This window comes from Toxorhynchites rutilus, chromosome 3 (genome assembly GCF_029784135.1).
Source record: "Toxorhynchites rutilus septentrionalis strain SRP chromosome 3, ASM2978413v1, whole genome shotgun sequence".
NCBI classification, from domain to species: domain Eukaryota; kingdom Metazoa; phylum Arthropoda; class Insecta; order Diptera; family Culicidae; genus Toxorhynchites; species Toxorhynchites rutilus.
Window position 1 is genome coordinate 153,247,889 of NC_073746.1, and position 23,069 is coordinate 153,270,957.

General features: G+C 37.5%; 1 protein-coding gene across 1 annotated transcript; it reads right to left on the reverse strand.

Annotated features, from left to right (window-relative positions):
- Nucleotides 1-1,991: 1,991 nt before the first annotated feature.
- On the reverse strand, nt 1,992-5,705 carry LOC129773579 (uncharacterized). The gene has a single exon (XM_055777207.1). The coding sequence runs from the start codon at nt 5,703-5,705 to the stop codon at nt 1,992-1,994; it is 3,714 nt and encodes a 1,237-aa protein (XP_055633182.1).
- Nucleotides 5,706-23,069: the final 17,364 nt, after the last annotated feature.

Below are 23,069 nucleotides of genomic sequence, written 5' to 3' on the forward strand. Positions count from 1 at the left end.
ATTTGCTGCAACCGTTCCCGCATCGTTCAACGTTTGGTCATCATGAACCGATAACGGGAATGATAAGGATATTTTCATTAGTAGAACATTTTTTTGATTTCGGAGAACCGTCACAACGCTTCAGAAACAGGATCTACAATTCTAATGTGCTTAATGTCATGTATTAATGTGTTTTAGCTAGTTATAAGTATTTTATTTCATTAAGACGATGTTGTCAGATGAATATAAACTCAAACAAATAAACAAAATTCTCTTCGGGCTAGAGGAAGGCAGCCCAATGTGCCGGTGAGAGATGTGTTGGCTCAGTTAGACCTTGATTACATGTCCCAAATATATGTCTTCCTAAAAGCTATCGATCTTCGTGTGTGATTGTCCTTATATCCTTATATTCTCCTTTTCCTTTTCCTTCGCGAGAAATCAAATAACAATAGAATAAGGTGAAATGTAAATACATGTTAGATATAAGATAGGCTTAAGAATTGAGTATGATGAATGTGAGTGCGAATGTGAGTGTGAACATTGTTAACATATCCTTATATCCCATCCTTTTCCTGAAACAAAATGTCACCCTTCTAAACTCGAGTAAGCCGCGAGTAATCGGTTCTCTACTTCATTAACATTAGAATTAATAAAAAATGTTTATATATACTTGTAACTATACAGATAGGAGTTTGGCTCCTTTAAACTTATGTAACTGAGCCTGTAAAAATAAACGATTTAATAAAAAAAAAAAAAAAACAAATTGTTTGGTAGAAACGCACCCTTAAACGCGCTCCTGCGGTTATAACACAGCAAACGGAGAGAACGAAGTATGGCAGAGAGTGAGTGTCCTCACTGAATGAACCGTCATCGTCATCACCTACACTATTACCGACGATGATCGAACAAGGCACCTTTGTATGCCGAGATATAAAAGCCAGAATCCTACTAAAAAGAAAGTAATTGTGTTGTGCAAAAATGGTCGAGAAATAATTGTTAGTCTTAAGTCCATTAAATTTGTATAGTTTTGTAAGAGAATAAATGTAGTTTTGTGTAGAGTTTGTCTTATAAAATTTGCGAGTTATAATTTTGTGTTGAGTAACCGAATAAACGGAAACGGAAATTGGTTTCGTCCAGTGTGGATTTGAATAAACGCAGTGTTGTAAATTGGCCCAACCCAAGCTATCGAAACCGGAAATCCCAACCCTGAGGCGCCAACGATACAACACAAATAAACCTTATGTTCGAAGAATTTAATCACTTTTGAGTCACCCTGTACTTCAGTAGAGCTGTCGGATATCAAAATATAAATAAAAACAGAAATTGCTCTTATTCAATTCCTTTGCTCGAAATTGTATTTGACCGACGATATAATTTTTGATGCGTACTCTGTGAACTATCTACGTAGAAAGAGGCTGAAGCTATCGGTGTATCTAGTTTTATCTGTCTTTCGTTTCGTTCTGTGACAAAAGGGATTATAAAACTATCATCTGCTTTGTGCGTATGCAGATTAGATTTTTGAGATAATAATGATCTGCGCGATAAAGTGTGAGCGTAGGCAAATCATTTAGGGTACCGAGTCTATTATTGACCTAAGCTTGAACATACCGCTCACCATTGAAATTCTATTTCAATACAATTTTTTTTCATGCGTATTAATGGTGGGGGCTATCTATCTTACTAGATACATGTCGGTATTTAATTTCAATTCATTTCAATGTTATTTTTCGCAAAAAATAATGGCGATGAGAGCGAAAACAATAACTATCTGCGCTGTTTTCATGTTTGACATATTAGTTACTCGATGACAGGATTGCTTCTTCCAACGGCTGCGGGGTGAGGTGTCGGGAAAGGTTCCTGCAGGATCTTGCACGGGTCGTCTTCACAGGAGATGCCAGGTTGGATGTGGATTCGTCTGCGGGATAGTGTCGTCATCTTCCAGCATGTGAGAGGGCCATAATACCCTCTCCCATCCAACAATGCTTGTTTTCTGGATCCGCGAACAACTGGAACTATGATGACTCTGCATTGCGCTGCAGATTGTCCTGAATTGGGAGAACACAGATGCGTGTAATGGCTCGTTTGAATATGCCATCTTTTGTCCGGATGTTGACTACACGTATACATCCGTCATTGCCAGGGAAAACTTCTACGATACGGCCGTATCGCCACTTCATTGGAGGGAGATGATCCTCCTTGACCAACACCATGGTACCAATCTGGATGTTGTTGCGTCTTCGGGTCCATCTGGTTCGTTGCTGTAGGTCGGTGAGATACTCCGTTGACCATCGTTGCCATATGCGTCTAAGGAATTCCTGAACTAGTTGCCACTGTGAAAGCTTTCCCAATGAAATTTCCTCATAAGACGGTTCAGGTATCGCGGTTAGCGATCTATGCACCAAGAAATGTCCTGGTGTAAGAACGTTCAGATCCTGAGGGTCACTGCTAAGCTGTGTGAGAGGCCGTGAGTTTAAACACGCCTCGATTTGACACAGTAATGTTTCCATTTGTTCGGCGGTTACTAAAGCGTTTTTAAGAGTGCGATACAGGTGATGTTTTAGGGATTTCACCGCAGCTTCCCAAATTCCCCCAAAATGAGGAGATCTTGGCGGAATGAATCGAAATTCTATGCCCTCGTCTGAGCACAGTTTTACAACTTGATCTCGACTTTTCTGTGTTCGGAATAACTGCAAAAATTCGTTCAATAATCGTCTAGCGCCGACAAAATTAGTGGCATTGTCGCAAAAAATTGTTTGTGGTATGCCACGTCGGGCGGCAAATCTTTTGAGCGCTGCGACGAAAGAGTCTGTGGAGAGATTGCCCACTAACTCGAAGTGCAGCGCCTTCGTTGACATGCAGACAAAAACTGCAACATAGCACTTCTCTGGAGCACGTTTCCGGGTAAGCGGTCGCAAATATAGTGGTCCACAAAAATCGATTCCTGTTCTAAGGAATGGCATGGTTGGGGTTACACGTGCTGGTGGAATATCCGCCATGATTTGTTCGGTAACTTCAGGCTTGCTGCGAAAGCAAGTGACGCAGGTGTGCACGACTTTACCGGCAATGTTTCGTAGTCGAAGAGGCCAAAATCTTGAACGAACTGCTGCACATAACAGTTGGGGTCCAGCGTATAGATATTTTATATGATAGTGGCGAACAATTAAGAATGTTAGAGAATGATCATAATCGAGAATCATTGGTTGTTTTTGATCGTAGTTGATGCAAGCATTACTGAGACGGCCACGAGCTCGAAGAATGCCATCTTTCAGAATGGGTGAAAGCGATTTCAATTTGGAAGTGGTTTTAACTTGTGTAGATGAGCGAATTGAGCGGATGTCTTCTCCGAATGATTCATTTTGAGCTATTCGTACTAGGTTTTGTAGAGCACTGTCCAATTCAGCAGTCGATAGGGGTCCAACTTGTCGTGTACTTCGGTTTCTTAATCTAGTGTTGAACACAAATCGGCGGAGATGAGCAACTAATCGAATTAACCCGGTGAGCGTTGATTTAAATTCGAATATATTGCTGGGAGAAACTGTGGCTAGGGAAGTCGATGGTTTCTCTTCTAATAATTGACTATCGAATTGATCGTCGGTAGTACGCAAAATATTTGGTCGAAATTCACTTGATGTGCTCAACCAAAGTGGGCCTCTCCACCAGAGAGTGTGTTTGATCAGTTGACTAGCTAGCATGCCTCTGGATATTACATCCGCAGGGTTTTCAAAACCGGCTGCATGGCCCCAAGTTCCAGCGGCAGTAATCTGCTGGATTTCCGCCACGCGATTTCCTACAAATCTCTTCCAACGAGATCGCGATGCATCTAGCCAATGAATGACGATCATTGAATCTGACCAGAAGAATTCACGTGTGTTGAGGTTCAAACCACTCTTAACCTTCTCATACAAATGGGTTAGTAGGAGGGCGGATGACAGTTCGAGGCGAGGCAGACAAATTCTTTTTTGACCTTTTCCTTGAGCTTTCGGTGCAACTTTCGACTTAGCCGTGAGGAGGTGTACACAAGTTGATCCACTCTCGGAGATGCAGCGAAGGTAGATGCAAGCTCCATACGCGCTCTCTGAAGCGTCGCAGAAGCCGTGTAGTTCAATGACGTATGGTTGACTACATGGGACTACCCAGCGAGGAACGGCAAAACCTTCTAGAGATTGCAGATCGTTTCGGAACTCTTTCCAAAACTGTAGTTGCTGGTCTTCTAATTGACAATCCCAGGATATTTTCGATTGCCACAATTGTTGCATAAACATTTTCGAACGTACTATAATTGGACCCACAAGTCCAAGGGGATCAAATAAGCGTGCTGCGTCCGAGAGCACAAGTCGTTTGGTGATTACAGCGTTATAATTCCAGGAGGGTATTTTAAACCGGAAGACGTCTCCTGCTGGCTGCCACAGTAGACCTAAAGTTTTTACAGGTGATGACGAATCGAGTTCAAAAACATTGCGATTTTCTCTCAATTCGGCTGGTATGCTCTCTAAAATATGTGTGCTGTTTGACGCCCATTTGTGCAACTTGAAACCAGCACTACGAAGAATATCAGTTAGCTGCTTACAAAGCACGATGCCTTCTTGCTCTGATGCCACTCCACAAAGCAAGTCATCGATATAAAAGTTTTTATCGAGTATATCGCACGCAGTAGGGTATGAGGTGACGTTCTCCATCGCAAGTTGCCGAAGGCAGCGTGTAGCTAAAAATGGGGCACTCGCTGTCCCATACGTAACGGTGCGAAGTTCATACGTGTCCACAGGATCATTAGGCTTGTTTCGCCATAAAATCCGTAGGAGATGACGGTCTGTTGGATGAATGAGTATCTGCCGATACATTTTTTCCAAATCGGCGACTATAGCGTACCGTGAGAGTCGAAATCGAAGGATGATATTGTAGAGGTCGTCTTGTACGACTGGACCGACCATGAGGGCATCGTTGAGCGATACACCAGTATCCGTCGGACAGGAAGCGTCAAACACAACGCGCAGTTTCGTAGTTGAACTTTCAGGTCGTACAACACAGTGGTGTGGCATATGATAAGGTTGAATAGTAGAAGACAATAAATCAGCGTTAGGATCGATTAAGGTCATGTGTCCCAATTCGATATATTCTCGAATAAAATCCGTATACGATTTCATTAACTCGGGATTTGCGTGCAAACGACGTTCGAGTGAGAGAAATCGCCGTAGTGAAATTTCTCGAGAACTTCCAAGCTTCGATAAAACAGTTTTCTTCGTCGGTAGGGATACAACAAATCTACCATTGGCATCACGCGTGGTCGTCTCTGCAAAATATTGTTCACACTGCTGTTCGTCCACAGAAAGAATGTTGTTGGAGTGACATGATTCAATCTCCCAGAAACGCATCATCTGCTTTTCTAAATCCGCATTGCTGCATACCATGGTGACAGCGGAATGGCAGCTGATAGTGTTGCTACATTTGCCGGATACAATCCAGCCGAAGACGGTTTCCTTTAAAATGGGCAAATTTGAATCAAGCTCGATAAAGCCATCAAGTAGTAAACAATGGTAAATTTCAGCTCCTATTATAACATCGATGTGACTGGGTTCGAAGAAGCGTGGATCGGCAAGGACCACGGAAGTTGGTATTTTCCATTGTGAAACCGATAAACGACTCGACGGAATAATCGGTTTGAATTCTGGTAGAATATGGAACTTCAAATCTACTGCGAAGTTGGTGTAACGAGACAAAACCTTGACCATGGCTGATTGCTTTGAATGTATCATGCTTGGACCAACTCCTTGGAGAGAGAGTGAATCGTTTTGACGATGAAGAATTAGCTTTTGTGCCAGTTGTGTGCTAATTAAATTTCTTTCGGAACAGCTATCTAATAGAGCACGGGCCAAATGAATGTTGCCGTGAGAATCTGCTATCTTGATTATTGCGGTAGACAGGAATACAACGTTTCCACTAGAGGATGTATTTTCACGAACTGCATTCGGCGCGTGGGCTCCCACTGGAAGTGATTGTGACACGATTGGGGGTACTGGGCTAGTAGTGAAGGTTTGCGATTGTGAGTGAGGTGTGTTCGATATGATTGGAGCGTTCGATGAGTAGAGGTCGAGGGGTTGTGGTAATTGGAACGTATTGTGACGAAGCTATCTCTTGTCCTCGGTTGGAATTACTATCAGTGGAGCGCATGTGCAGCATTGTGTGGTGCTTTTGTCCACAAACGCGACAGGCTGAACTGGGACAAGCCTTCACCATATGGGAGAAGGAGAGGCAATTTAGGCAAAGACCAGACTTTTTCACCATTTCGTGCATTTGGACGGGATTTAGTTTAGCAAAGGATTCACATTTGAAAGGAGAATGATATGGTTTTTGACATAGTGGACAAGATTTATTTTGTGTGGCTGTAGTTGTGAGTGTCGATCCATATTTTTGTTTCGTTGAGAGTCTGCGAGTATCATTTAGGATAGTTTGTTCACGAGTCTTTGCTGCTGCTATAGGTTGTAGGGTAGCCAGGTGATCACGAAGGAATTTCAACAAATTTTGATATTGCGGTACCTCACGAGATTTATGATAACGTTCCCAGTGTCTTTGGGTTTCTGTATCCAAACGTTTATACAACAAGTGTGCCAAAATATGAGACCAACCATCAGTATCAAGATCTAGTTTCTTAAGTTGGAGGAGGTTGCGTTCGTACGAATCTATCAACGTAACTAACGAATCATAAGATTCCCGTCTGATGGGTTCGGCATCCAAAAAACCGTCCATCAGAGTTCTAGCGATAATTTTCTTGTTCTCAAATCGTTCTTGTAGCATTTTCCAAGCGACACCATAATTTGATACTGTTACTTCGATCGACTCAACTAATGTTTTTGCTTCCTTCGTTAGTACAGAGAGCAGATAATTAAATTTGTCAACGGGTGTAAGCGATGCATCTTTATCGATCATACTCTGGAAGGCATCCCGGAAACTAAGCCAATCTTTCACACTACCATCAAAAGAAGGGATTTTGAAGACCGGAAGATGAACACGGGATACGGTTGAATGGGAAGGCGGAGGGGAAAGATCAGTCACAGCTGTCGGTTTTAATCGTAGAGAGAGGAAAAAATCCTTTATATCGAAATACGTATTTTCAAATTCAATGCGCGTCTTTCTATTGGACGATTCCACGTCTCTAATAACTTCGGATTCTCTTTCGTCCTTAGTTTGACCAACCAGGCTTAAGTCCTGTTCCTGAATTGCTTCGATTTTTGCACGATTATCAAGAAACTTTTTGAATAATGTCTCAAGATGTTCCAAACGAGACTCAATTTTCACATGATCACGAGAATCATCAAAATCATTCACGAAGTTCTGTAAATTCTTCAGTGAATCGATGAAACCACGCTCAACTTTGGTGAGCTCACGTAACGACGCCATTTTGTTTCTATCGTTATTCAGATCACTAACCCTCTCGAATTTCCAACTTTTTAAAATTTTTGTATGAAATCACTCTTTAATAATCCAGCAATTGAAACTCACATGCACTATATCGATTTATTTCTATTCGCACCTTTCTTTTCTGAATACTCACGCTACTAGCGAGCCACGCTATAATTTTACGAAGGAGGATTAAATCCGTTTGCCACGGCCGAGAGCTCTACGTTCGATATAAGTTGCCGAAATCCGATCCTGAGTCTATGCAGAAGAAATCCTTTTTTCAGCTGGACCCGTAATCGCCGATAGACCAATCGACGCCGATGAAACTTCCGCACGCGTAGGCTGATGTAGATGTTCACAGTCCGATGTGAAAGTCCGTGATATTCGCACTCCAACAGTTCACTTTTGCCAGTTTTGGCCACTAATTACACATATCCGGTTCCTCGAAGGACCATAAAAATGTAGGGAAACTAACTAAATTCGACTGGTTCACCGGATTGTGGACGGGACACTGTTGGCGCGGATAAGTAATGGAAAAAACTATTCAATTCCTTTGCTCGAAATTGTATTTGACCGACGCTATAATTTTTGATGCGTTCTCTGTGAACTATCTACGTAGAAAGTGGCTGAAGCTATCGGTGTATCTAGTTTTATCTGTCTTTCGTTTCGTTCTGTGACAAAAGGGATTATAAAACTATTATCTGCTTTGTGCGTATGCAGATTAGATTTTTGAGATAATAATGATCTGCGCGATAAAGTGTGAGCGTAGGCAAATCATTTAGGGTACCGAGTCTATTATTGACCTAAGCTTGAACAGCTCTCTCGATAGCCATTCGTCCGTAGTTCTGTGCGCATGGTATCTAAGGAATTTCTCGTGAAATTTATTTTATTCAAACTGATATATTGGACAAATCATTAGTTTGGACGACTGTTAACATATTCTGGGAGAGTGAACAGATATTTTGTTTGATCTCAGCGATTAATTAGCATAGAAATTACTTTGATGTTTGGGGGCAAAGTGGTCATAGGTGAATAACAACTTACAATGTTCTGATTACTAAAGTTGATATACCGCATCACATTCTGCTCTTAAAGAAGATCCTTTTGTGGCTTCGACCCTGGAAAATGTGACCACTTTGCCCCATAATAAAGTTCGATTTTTCAGCTTTTTTTTCTATTGGCGAAAAGTGTACTATCTTGATTTTTTTAGTTAAAGCCGTTTGCTATGTTGAAGAACAATGAGTTGAACTATAATATCCTCTGAGAAACGGGAATTGAATCGGTATGTGAACGCTGGAAATGGGCACATTCCTTAGGGTGACCACTATGCCCCCACTTCCCCTATGCGGATCGAATAGTCGAACGAGGAGGATCGTTCGCTACCGCCTCTGTTTACAATCAACGTTTTCTTTATATTAAATGCTATAAAAAAGCCTTCATCAATGCTAACTATATAATGTAACAAGTTTTAATTTCCAGATGAGCAGATACAAGGAAATTTGTTCTTCCATCGTATCGGTCGGGTCCCCTATATAATATCGACCGAGCTCTTAAATATCTCTGAAAACTCAAAAAAGTGATACTACCGTTACGAAAAATAGAGTATTAGAGCGCTAAAATCGCCCTTCAGTGCCTTTTCAATCTTTCAGAATTTAGGGAATTGTGTCCTCAAAGCTGTAAGAATTCGAAATGGGGAGTTATGTGTCGATACTCGCTAGTGAATGAGCGAACGCGTCACATGGTTGCCTATACACCTGTAAGGAACAGATATGCTAGTGTTGATTGAGCTCAACAACTATTACATATGCATAACGTAAATTCAAAATTAGAATCATGTTTTCGTGTTTTCCGTGACAGCTGAGTGAATAAAATTTATGAATTCATTCACGTTTCTAGGAAATTAATTTCAAATCGAGGCGCCTTCAAACACTTGCTTGAACTTTGTGTTTCCAATTTAAACTTTCCCTTGCACATGGTTCATTTCCAGCTTCCTCATTCTGTATCCAAACCGAATGAATATATTTATTTCAGTTAACAAGCTTTCCCAAATACAAGATCTCTGCAGAATGTGTGTCACCGAGCGGGTGTTACGTGATGCCTGCGAGGAAGGTGTTTTCATGTAAATATGAAACGAGTAACCACCTGCTACAGTTTACTTCATGCTGAATTCGGTTGTCATACGAAACTATCATACCTATTGCAACGGAGAAACGTGACCTCTTGTGGCAATAGAAAATCGCCTCTCATCTCGGCCTCAGGAAATCGGTATTCTTGTTTGTGTCTCTAACTTTCTCTCTCTCTCGGTCCTTACGAGCCTACCGGCAGGATGCAAAGCTATCGTACGTGAGTGGACTCGGCAAGGACTGTTTGAAAGTTTTCAGTCTATTTCTGCATGCACCATATTTTTGGACAGTGCCGTAGGGATCTTGACATACAGAGGCAGGATTGAATCTGGAGAACATCCTGCTTTCTACGACAAAAACTGTTTCTACTTTGCCCAGCGTATATTAATAAATTTCTTTTAGACTCACCATTTAGTCGTGGAATTCGGGAGATGGGTAGTAGGGAGAAAAGCCCCCTCGAAATAAATAGAACCAGCTGTGACGAGAGTTTAGAGCCCACTTTATAGTAGAAATGAAGAGTCCACTATTTGATGCGCCCTGCTGCTTCAGTACGGGAAACAGTTTTAATTGCCACCCAATGGGAAGTATGCAGAACTGTAATCAGGTCTAGGTCTTGGTCAGTGCCAAGTGTGCCAGATTCACAGCGTTGGCTGTCGATGGTGGTTCACTTCAATGAAAATGCAGCTCTGTACTTCGCACTCGTAGCATAATTGAGTTACGTAATTGCTGGCAGACTGCAGAGAAGAGCAGGAGGCAGAGTAATCAAATTGGTTAATATGATTGTCCTTCGGCCGAAGTTTGCTTGCTCTAGTGGGTCAAACAGCGCGCTAGTGAGGCTTTCCAATCATTTGGAATTTTTTGCTGCGAACATACGACTGGAAATATTTTTCGTAAAAAAATGAAAGACGATGTGTTGATGTTGAGAAGTTCTATTCATACAAAAAAAATGGAGAAAAGGATAGCGAATGAAAACAATTCAGCAGCAGTATATATCCACGAATCTTTCTTTTTAGTTTTCTGTTTCGTCTCGAACTATCTACCATCTGATACCAAAATTGTAAACAAAGAAAAAGTTTAATGGGTATTACATCAAGCAAAATAAGTTTATCTGTTATCGAGGCAAAGAACCGAATGTAGGGGTTTTGCTGAAGTTTTGGTGCATCTAATACAAGCTGTTTTGGAAACAAGTGGTTTGAAGCAATCCAATATTTACTATGTCGATGAGGATTTATAAAAAAAAGTAAGAAATACGCCGCTGGGAAACTGATCTCATGGTGTACTATCGCTGCAATGCGAATTTTGCTGATGGATTTAGTCATTTGTTGGTTTTTAAATTTTTGCTACTGTGTATATATGTGCAGTGAGAAATAAAGCTTTCGTGAAAGTCTGAACGTGAATCAGATTCACACTCGCAAAGTTTCCTAAAGATAAAAATGAAAATTTATCAAAACATCACTTCTCAACGAAGCTCTAATGATTCATAGGACGAACAAAACGTCTCGTGTTGTCAAACTGGAACGATAGTTTCATGCGATTTGTCAACTTTGACCTCTTCCATTGATTGCTATACTCAATTTTATAAGTTGTCAGAAGTAAACATTCAAGATAGAAAGCTTTATAATACTACGGAGGTCTTTTTTCCATGCAAGCTTTCGATTTTTGTGCCAGTATACCATGTTCGGACTATGATTTGTCTCAATAGACGATATTGTGAACAATACATTGCAATGCAATGATAAAATGCATTGCAATGTATAAAAATGATAAAACGCTTCAAACGTTTTTTTGAGTAAGACGAGTTATCTAAAAGATAATTTATATATTTTTTTTTCAGCATTGAAATCAGTTTAGCAAACATAAAAAACGAACTGATTTGATTTACAGATATAAGTTCAAAAAATTGCAATGTCAAAAGACAAGCCAATACTCAGTCATGTCCGCCACAGAGCCGATACGGTCCCGACGAGGCACTTGCAGCCAAGTGGTCCACCACAGCACAAGTCCAACCGCCAGCCTTGTTTTGGATTGACTATGAATACCCTCATTCAGAGAAATCGAGAAAATTTCCTTTACGAAAAATTCCGGTACTTAAAAAACTTTCAATTGAATATCCTAGATATATGTGCCCCGCGCGCGACGCTCAAACTTTTGTAGACTACTTTTATTTTTTTTCAACTAATACAACTATAAGAACGACAAAATAAAAATGAAAATAGTTCATCATCACCAAGATCATGACAGACATAATAGAGATCAATACAAATTGAAAAAAAGATAATTTAAAAAAATTAGATAATCTACATAATATAATCTGTTCAAAAAAAACTTTGCAGATTCATTTAAAATATTGAAAACAAACTGCAAAAAAATTGTCTACATTAAATTATCCTTTCTTATAAAACTTCGTCATTAAACATCCTCGTCATAAAAAATAAACAAAAACTCGTTCGGCTGTTAATAAAACACAGCTTTTACATGTGAAATACAGTGCCTCTTAAATTTTGTAAGCGTTGTTGCGCATTTAATATGTCTTGGCATCGAGTTGAACGAGTCGAGTATTCTTTTGAAGTACAACGAATTTTGTGAATCACATGACAAGAAATTAGGTGGTCTTAATTCATTCGCGTTCTAGTGTCATAACTATGAAAGTCACTTCCTCTTATAACTCGATCACACAAACGTTTTATTCAACGTTCTTTTTTTCAAATCGTCGTTTACCTAACTCATCGATTGAAGACTTCTGACGTAGGATTACGTCTCTCGGGAACATATTGGGGTACAAATTGAAAATCGACGATCGAGCACATCGTGAAAATTGTCCAATTTCAAACGCTTATTGCTCACTCATTTCATGATGGATTGATGAAATTTTTGCGTCAATCAATTTCGGCACAACAATTTTTTATATTGAAAAAAATAATATATGTCTTGAAAGTAACTATCGAACAATTGAAAAATTTCAACCCCTATCCTAACGGGAGCATCCAATTCTGATTGATCGAAATTGGCGACACATGCGGCGGTTCCCTAACAGAGACATCAAAACCAAGCTGCCTGGAGGAAATCGGCATTGCAAATACATGAAAGTAGGGGGAGCTTTTGCTCCCACCGAAATGTGTTCCCTAACACAGACATGCAAACCAAGCTGCCTGGTGGAAATCGACATTGCAAATATATGCAAGTCGGGGACATTTTCATATTGCAAGTAAGGTGAGTGATACGATTAATTCTAGCAAATAAAATTTAAATTTTGAATTTTAATGTTATTTGCTTCGTGAAATTTTATATCAATGACCGATCGTGTATTTAGAAAAATTTAGCACAATTGTGTCGTCTAGTTGCAAGACGGCCAACTCCACAAGTTTGAGAAATTCGTTTTTTCGGTTTTTTAGACCTTAGATACATTTTTCTACTTATTGGTAGTGAGAAACAGCACCAATATCAAACAATTCCCTAAAAAACACGCGTTTGAAAATCATGATGTGCTGCAAAACAGGTGGCATGCGGCAACAGAAAATCGTCTTTCCTGTAAAATTTTTCTTTTTGTAGTTGGCCGGTTTTGCAACTAGGCGACACAATTGTAAGTGTAAAATTGCATATTGTAGCAGTTGTTTCAAAAATGACTTGATATATGAAACGATTTATTTCAATTTTCATAAATAAAACCCAATGTGTGTTCCCGCTCGAGAACGAATCGTCCGATTCACACAAGGAAAATTCACACGGCGAGGAAAATTGGAAAAGTGAAGAAATATTCGAAAAGGTGATTTCCCATATGCTGTACATATAGTATTAGGTTAGTCTAATTAAAATTCTTATTGGGTTCAATAAACACTCAGAAAGTAAAAAATATATAAAATGTACCTTTTCCATACCATTTTTTTTTCTATATTAGAGTAACATATTTTTATTGATGAGAAAAATTGATAATTGTGTTCGGTATTGATAATTATCTTATATTACATTGGTGAGTTTTTTTTGCTTTATTTCATTCATACATAACACAGTAGGTAACTCGTCTATGGTCACAGAGAGCGGTTTTCATCATACAGGTCGGACTCGATTATATACAGACTCGATTATATACGGACTCGATTACATGTGATTCGATTATATATAATTTTGGACTCGATTATATACAGTTTGAAAAAAAATATTTTTTTTATGTTTCAAAAATGACTTATTTCAAGAAGAAATGTAACCTTTCAGCGTTAAGGTGTTATTTAAGTGACTTATTCATATACAGTGGGGTAAAAATCGTGATTTTTGAATATTTTGCTTGAATTTTCACCAAGAATTAATTATATCGATATTGCAGCCAAATTAAGATAGATAGAAATTGGGTGTCAAAAAACAAATTGTAGATCGGTTAGAGAGCTTCAATTTGATTGATAGAAACAATCCAGTTTAATAAAAGAAATCAGGATGACATTTATAATAATACATTAACAATTACTAACTTTTAATTTTTTCACTTCCAAAATGTTATTAAAATCCATTAATTTAGATGTTCCACTACTATATCCTGTATCAAATTTTCTCATCTTTCAAACGAAAGCAACAGAATCGTCTTCCGTAGCGTACTTTGTAATGTAGAGCCAGTTCGAGGCAACAGAGTCCGAAACAAAAAAAAATTCTATAACGCTGTCATTGTTGAAATTCGAACATATATGTGAGAAAGGTATTTTCTGACTTTAAGGGGATGAATCAAAAATAAAATTCCTCTTTTATATTCAAAAAAAAAAAAAAGAAAAATACATGCAAAAAAAACGAATAAAAAAATATTTTTTTTGATTCGATTATATACAGGATTCGATTATATATAGTTAAAAGAAATCAGAAACTGTATATAATCGAGTCCGCGCTGTATCTCATTCCACTTCGGCATCTTCTATCTGATACACACCATCCAACGACTGTTTATCATCCTTCGATCATCATAACTCGGTAAACACTGGTGGAGTGAACAAACAATACCCAACAACCAAACAAAACGGCCCTTTTCAGGGGCACCAAATCATTATCAAAGAGTTTAACGATGTAATTCTTCAAACATATCCAAAATCAACAGATAGCCTAACGGAATCCTACGTCAACTTGCGGTCGTGTCTCGGACACAACTCTCCTGTGACTTTTTTATGATTTATTCTATAATTTGCTCTAGAATACCACAGTGCAAAGTCGGGAGAAAATTCTTTGACATAAAATCCCCGTTAAGAAAGTGAATTGAACCCGAGCTCCGGCATGAAATAGTTTAATCGTTGATAACTCTTTTTGTTGCGAACGGATTCTCATGATTTGTTTTTGTTTGTTTATAGAAAAGAAATTTTTACCAAGATTCAATATTCTGTACCATACCATTCTCAGTCCATGAATGATTTCAACTGTCGAAAATTGAAAGTTCACAGTTCAAAATCATCACCAAGTGATGAAAAAATATCATATCCAATTACAGCGCGCTGGGGAAACTCGTAAGCATCGCTACCGTACAGATCGGTCGCGCTAAAATTTTTGCTCAGAACATGTACAATGTATTTATTATTTCCTAAATAGCGATTTGTGTTGGAAAAACAGCTAAATTTTATTCAAATGGCCGTCATTTAGAAAATTTTTAGAAATTTTCAAAAACGACTACGTAGCAAATTAGATAATTCATTTTTATACACTCTGTCCAACTTCTATAAGACCAGGTGATGATCTGGCTGCTTCGTGCCATTGTAAATAAACAATGCTTTAACTTATATTCTAGTGTATTGGTATTGCTGCCTATGTACTGCATGATTTTCATATGTGTGTGTGCAAGCGCTGAGCATAACAAAAGGTTTTGTATTTCTCAAGTGTCAAGTTTCTATAAGACCAGTTACATTTTTCCGTTGTTTTAGTTGTTTTGATCAATAAATCTGGAAAATGCGAGAGGGAAAAGTGCTCACGGAAGGGAAAGAAAGACAAATCGATCAGAGAAATTTATCGTCGGATCGGACGATCCCATCAAGTATTACTCAATTATTTGACGAATCTTCAAGGATACGGTAAGAAGGAGAGAACTCCACGTAAATCGAAGCTCTCTGACCGAAATAAGCGGGAAATATCTAGAACAGCTTCGAATACCTCAAAATCGCTTATGCAAATGAAGCAATATTTCAATTTAAATGTTGCTCGGGTGACAATTCGTCTAGTTTTGGTAAAAAATCCTCACAAAAAGAGGGTTTATAAGGTTAAAGCTTCTCATCTTACACCATCTTACATCGGAAGATGTCTGAGTTTTGCCAAAGCTCACATGAACCGACAGTGGGACATGGTATGTTGTGACAAAGAATGTCTCCAACAGAATACATTTTGCTATATACCATAACGAAAAGTTCTTCACTGTATAGGGTATCTTCACTGTCGAAAAAAAGTAACAGTATTTTTCAACCAGGAATTTTGGTGGAAGCTCGTGTATGAATTGGGCAACCGGGAAACTCAAGATAACCTTCCCATCATTAAAGGATTACATATATGTTCTGGAATCCTCTCTCCTACCGTCTTTGCGTGGATATCGTCACGAAAAATTCACATATCATATCATATCCATATCAGCAAGGAAACTAAGCAATGGAATAAGGACCAAAAACTTAATTTTTGGACTGACCGGCTCGCTCTCCAGACTTGAATTCTGTTGAAAATCTTCGAGGGATCCTTGTACGCAGAATCTACACTGAGGGAAAACGTTACACCACGATTGAAGAGCTCAAGGTCGCATGGGAACAATATCGAGAAAATCGTTCAGCAGCATTTGGTAAATAGTATTCCAACACGAGTTTTCTAGGTTTTTGGCCGAAACGGCAGGTTGCCAATTATTGACATGTAAATCAGCCGATCGTTTTGAATTTTTCTTTGATAATACTTATGAATTTTAGAATGGTCTTATAGAAACTGGACAGCTGAAATTATCATATTTAAGCACCATAAATAAACAAAAAATTCTTTTGAACGAATTTGACGTTAAATATACTTTATTATAAGCATTCCACAATGTATGAATGTATCTTGTTGAAATTCTAACTGTTTGTCTTGCAACGAAATAGAATCAGGGTGGTCTTATAGAAGTTGGACAGAGTCTATGCTTATGAAAAAATCATAAAAATTAGTCCACTAAATACTGAGAAAAACGTGCCACCAGCAATGAGTTCTTTTAGAGAGAGTATCCACGCGCCCAATTGCTAACAGAAAAAATAATCACAAATATTGGCATCCAAAAAATACAAAATACGTCTTCAAATATACCTTAATCAAAATGGCTTAAGGGATAGTGTAGAGGCATGAATTTCGGATGTTTTTTCGAGCTCCGAAAAAATAAAACAAAGGATAATTTTACTATCCATTAAATCTTTATTTGTTTGTCTATCTTTTAACAATAAAACAAAAATTGAACAAATATTCATAATTAGTATAGTAGTAACAAGCTGATGAAATGAGGGGGTTAAAAAAAAAGTTGTGCCATGGCGTACACGATTCCAGCCCTTCTGGCAACCTGAAACAAAAAGAAAATAGAACAGATGAATCAGTAAAGATGGCACTAGAGCATAAACCTCGGACAAGTCAAAAACATGCTTTTTGACAAAATGGTGGCAGTTTAAAAATAAAAATTGTTTTTAGCACGTTTTTTATGACGATTTAAATTTTTTAAAATTAGTGACATTAAAAATTAATATTGTTTTATTGGTTTACACGATAGAGAGATGAATAACGAATATTTCGCAATAAATTTGGAAAATAGGTTCAGTGGAACATATCGAAGATATCGTGTACGCCGGCTAGAAAAAAAACTAGTTTCGAGATAAACGCGTTTGAAGTTCTGAGCTATGACCGTACTAGATTAGATACCGCATCACTAAAATGGCTATAACTCGCTAAATAATGGGTTTTGCGATTTCTATTCTAGTCTCGCTCCAGCCAGCGAGCAGTCAACGCACATTATCAAGGCCAAGAGTTGACCTTGAAATTTTTAAAGTGCTTTTTGAGGCCGATCATACAGAGCGCAAAATCACTTCGAAGGTCGATTTCAAACCCGGGGGGAAGGTTCGATGAAATGATGCATCGCATCGCTCTTTACACCGTCTGGCGGAAAATGCTTGTGTAAAGCTTGTGGCAGGAATTACAACACACGCCTTGCTCTGTTGTCTTTAATGATATAAAGTAATTCAACAAAAGAGAATGTTGACATGCGGGTTAAATTGAAAAAAGTTTCTTGTGATTCCTCAATCTCAAGAATGATTTTTTTTAATATTTACAAAAAAATTCAAATAATTTTTGTTGTTAAAGCAACACATTAGACCTATACAGAATTTATTGGAGTTTTCAAAACTGCCTTGCGATTATTCATCATCCAGTATTAATGAAACATTTTTCACTCAAACCAAAGAATCTCTGTATTGCAAAGTCCAAGGTATCTATGGGGATCAAATGAAACCTGGCTGATAAAAATAATTGGATTTGCAAGATAAAAATGTTTTCGTAGAATTTTCCAAAACTTGAAAGTTTAGGCTAATAAATTATATGCATTCCAATATTATGCGTTGATATTTCACGAATTTAAAACATTTAAAAAACCATCTAAAAATTCGACTTCGCACTTTGTTCCTCTAATTTTTTTGTCGACTGTAGTACAGGGCGGACCCGGCTATGACAGAGTTATTGAACTTTTTTTTGGCACTGTTTGCTTTAAACTGGCTCTACTTAAAAAAAAACAATACGTTGGACGATTCTGTTACTTCCATTCGATAGAAGATTCTATACAGAATTGAGAAACATCTAAATTAGAGAGTTGAAGCAACATTTTGTAAGTGAAAAAATTAAAAGTAAGTGGTTTTAAGATACTATTATGAATTTTAATCGAATTTTCTTTGAAATATAAAAAAGTATTTTGATGTAGGACTACTACCTTTCATGGCTTTGGACTAGAGGGCGTTATATATTTTTTATATTAATTCTTGAAAGCTTTCTTACATCTCGATATCAGAGATGCTATTTTTTTCGGTTTTGAAACATGATTTTCCAAAATTAACCGGTGGTCTAAAAAATCACTTTTCCCCTTTTATCAAAAAATGACTTTTTGAAAAAATCCATAACTACTGAACGGATTTAGATGATCGATATATTAAATTATACTATCTACCACTATATCAGTTTGGCATGGAATGGCTGTATAGATGGTAAAATGAAAATCTAGACACTGTACATGTAGGAAAAAATGAAAGATTTCGAACGCTTATAACTCGAGCATTTCTCAAAAGTTCGCAAAGATATTTACATTACCTGATAAAGAATACTTTTACGCTTCTATCATGATGAGTAACATTTTATTGTTTTAAAAATAAACAATTGACTAATTGGGGAATGTTAGGTATGATCCAAACACAGTATGTGGCTTGTTTTGATTGGTCCAATTTGTGCTTCTCAAATGAGTCCGATCAAAAGGAGCAACCAGAGTAACAGCGGAATATAATTTGGATACAAGCAAAGAATTATATTGGAAGCCACTCCTCTTGTGATTCTACTGCTTGTCAAATGAAATAAATTTGGCTGTTGCTTTCCGAAATCATCATTCCTTTTCTTACCGCGAAGCAGAGCTAATGTGCTAAGGCCATTGCACAATGGTCCAGGAGATGCATTTAAGTGGAAATTAGCATTTGGAGCTCGACAGTTATTCTCTAGACAAAAACTGTATTAGACAAAGTTGTTACATATGATACAGCGCTCATTTTTATGTTATCAAAAATAGGGTGACCAAAATTGTCGATGGAATAAAAAATATAATTTTCTCATCTTTAGAGATAGAGGTAAACATAGTTCGACAATGTTGTAGTCCCAGTTATTTGAGACATCTTTATAGAACAATTTTTTTTTCTATCTCTTCAAATAATCGATATAGCGCCTTTTTTCTATGTTACGTTAGGGTTACCATGAAAAAAAAATTTTTTTCGCTCTAGCTTTTATATTTCAAATTCTACATGCAAACTGTCTTCAAAAGACTTTTAGAGCTTACTAATACAAACATTTTTCGATGTAGAACTCGTCGACATCTCAACTTCACTCAAAGTTATTGATATTTCTTCCCAAAAAATACGCTCTCTTTAATTGTTTGTCATTCTTTCTGGGGCAAACGCAAACAAAGTATATTGGCGGCATTGAAATAGCATATTTCACTCTACATGATGTGTGATTTTCAAAACTATGTTATTTTTCGTGTAAATTGAAATTAATTCATGAGATTTTAGGTAAAAAACCATCAATAGCTTTGAGTAGGATTAGGATATACACATGTTCTGCATCGCAAAATGTTGGTATCGATTAGCTCTAAAAGTCGTATGAAGACAGTTTTGATGTAGAATTTGAAATATGAAAGTTAAAGCAGAAAAAACACGTTTCTTCATGGTCACCCTAATGCAACTTAGAAAAAAGCGCTAAATCGATTATTTTAAAAGATAGAAAAAAGATTTGTTCTACAAAGTTGTTTAAAATAACTGGGGCCACAACATTATTGAGCTATGTTTATCTATATCTATAAAGATAAGAAAGTTAGATTTTTCATTTAGTCGACAATTTTGGTCACCCTATTTTTGATAACATAGAAATGAGTAGTATCATATGTAATAACGTTGTCTAAGACAGTTTTTGTCTGAACAATGAATATCTCCCACAAAGTTGTTTTTTACGCTTTCTCTCAAAGTTGCATTAGGGTAACTATGAAAAAACGGGTTTTTTACTCTAACGTTTATATTTAAAATTATACATCAAAATGGTGTTCGTACGACTTTCAGAGCTTATGAATACCAATATTTTGCGAAGCAGAACATGTCAATATCCTAATCCTGCTCGAAGTTGTTGATGGGTTTTCATCCAAAAACTCATGATTTCAATTTTAATTTACTCAAACATAAAAAATAACATAGTTTTGAAAATCACATATTACATAGAGTGAAATCTGTTCTTTCAAATTCCGTCAACAAACATTTTTTTATGTTTGCCCCAGAAAGAATAACCAACAAATGAATAGAGCGTGTTTTTTGGGAAGAAATATCAATGACTTTGAGTAAAGTTGAGATATTGACAAGTTCTGCATCGAAAAATGTTTGTATCATTAAGCTCTAAAAGTCTTTCGAAGACAGTTTGCATGTAAAATTTGAAATATAAAAGTTAGAGAAAAAAAAACAGTTTTTTTCATGGTGACCCTAGCGTAACTTAGAAAAAAGGCGCTATATCGATTAATTCAAGAGATAGAGAAAAACTTTGTTCTACAAAGATATCTCAAATAATTGGAGCTACAACATGGTCGAACCATGTTTACCTCTATCTATAAAGATAAGAAAGTTAGATTTTTTATTTCATCGACAATTTTGGTCACCCTATTTCTGACAACATAAAAACAACATAAAAACATGTGCATTGTTTTAGCATGTATTGGCTGCCTCTTCTGCCTTCTGGAGCAGCATCAGGAGTGGCAGGAATTTTGGCATTAGTGACAGGAGCGTAGCGGTGCCAACGCGATAGCAGGCAACGAGTACTTTAAGAGTACTGTCAGGGCTCGGCATAGTCATAGTCAACAACATAGTTAGCGAATTATGAAGAAATTCCACGTCGTATTTAGTTAGGAAAGACTTTTGGCTTCTTCACACAGTTTCTCCGTCAACATGACTCAATAGTCAGTCGGGCGTTTAGTCGCTATCTCCCTCTACCGACTCGACTATATCATCCCATTCTTCCCCGTCAATCGGACTTCAATGCATTTTGAAGTGACTCCCCTCAAAATGAATTGAACAAAATGAACAAAATGAACGTATGCACACTCTTAGGAAAAATAGGTACACATGACAATTTTTTTGGTAAATATTACTAATGATTAGTCATTACAATACGAATTATTCGTACATATTACGCTATAACATTAGCAAACAAATGGCAAACCGGCCAATATAACCCAGTATAAGCCGTCGGTTCAACGTTGGTTTAAAATACACTCTAAACATGTTATGTTAACCTAACCTTTCTGTATGTTTTATTATTGATTTGTTTAGTAAATAATGAACTATTATATGCAGTTTAAGTCTTTTATTGAACTATCTAAAATTATATCAACATTCCTTTGCTTATTAACATGGTTATTGCGGCGCCCAACATCTGATCCTGCATCAATTGAGTCTGATCCTCGGCTAAACATTAGGAAAAAATACACTATGATTACTACAAACAGCTACGATAAACGATAAACAATTCTTACCATTATTCTCTCCCAGGACCAGCGTGTAAACACTTATCAGCCAAACAAATTTGGGAAACTCCACGAAGCTGACGAATCATATGCGGCATTAAGTGAGACCAGCTCTATGTTCCGTTGCAACATTGAGTTGGAGCGCAGCGTCAGTGGAAACGGAACCTTCGTCTTGACGATTCCGAAAACATCAAAATTGATCGAACAGCATAGCGGTGGAATTGGGACTCAGCGGGGCTCGTTTTGTGCCTCGAAGTACCCAGATTACTCATTATTGAAGTAATGTCCTCGCATTCTCCCGCAGCAGACGGGCACGGATCATTGTTTGGCTGTCCAATATGTCTCAATGTTGATTAAATTGTTTTTCAAGTCACTCACCTGTCCTGAATCTGGTTTAATTTGACCTTCTTCTGTGGAGAAATCAATAAAGAAAAATAGTTCCGCTCAACTCAGTTATCAGCTCGGTAATTGGGTTTATAATGTTATGCTTACATATTCTTCGCGGTTTCCAATAATGGCAATCGTCAAAGTTACCGATACCGCGTAGTAAAATGAACCAATCCTTTTGTAATCGTTCATTCCTTGTAGCGAAGAGAAACATTGAATCTCAAATTCATCTCCTCCACCTTCTGTGATTCTCCTGTTAGTTAGCATAGCGGCCCTGCAGCGAGAAGAGAGAGTGTGAGAGTGCGAGAAGAAACGTGCTTTGTTTGTGTAATCAAGCAAACTATTTCTCAAAAGTGTTTTCGCTGTGAACTTTGCAAGTTCATGCGTCCATTGGCACGTTTTCCCCAGTGAAATGGTGTACCATCCGACTAGAGCCTTCACGCTCAAGCTTATCGAACTAACAATGTACATTATACCAATGTTTACATTACCGTCGTGCGGGGCTTCTTTTGAAATGCGGGGCTACTTTGGACAATTTAGGTTTTCACAAATTTCTTATAAAATTACATTTTTTCAAAATGTATTATCTGTGATAATTCATTCACAGAATACCTTTCTACCATTTCACGTTGACAGTTTTTTTAAACGCAACTACTCCTTTTCAGAAAATTAAAAAACTTTGAAACGTTGAGCGGTAGTGATTTGAAGCTCCAGAAAAATTGTTTCCGTATACATTGTTCTTACAATTTTAAATACTGGTAAGTGTGTAAACCTATCAGAGAACTATTCGTTTGTCATATATCAGCAGCAGCAACGTTATTCTATCGTTGAAATCAGTTATTTTTGAAAAAAAATTGAGAGCGATAAATTTTCCACCGTTATACCATTATACCACTATATTGTAAGGTTATGTTTGTTAATTTTTTGTAGGTACAAGA

What these genes read in the sequence shown, in the direction of transcription:
- LOC129773579 (XM_055777207.1), bottom strand. Translation starts at nt 5,705, where the DNA reads ATGGTCAAGGTTTTGTCTCGTTACACCAACTTCGCAGTAGATTTGAAG.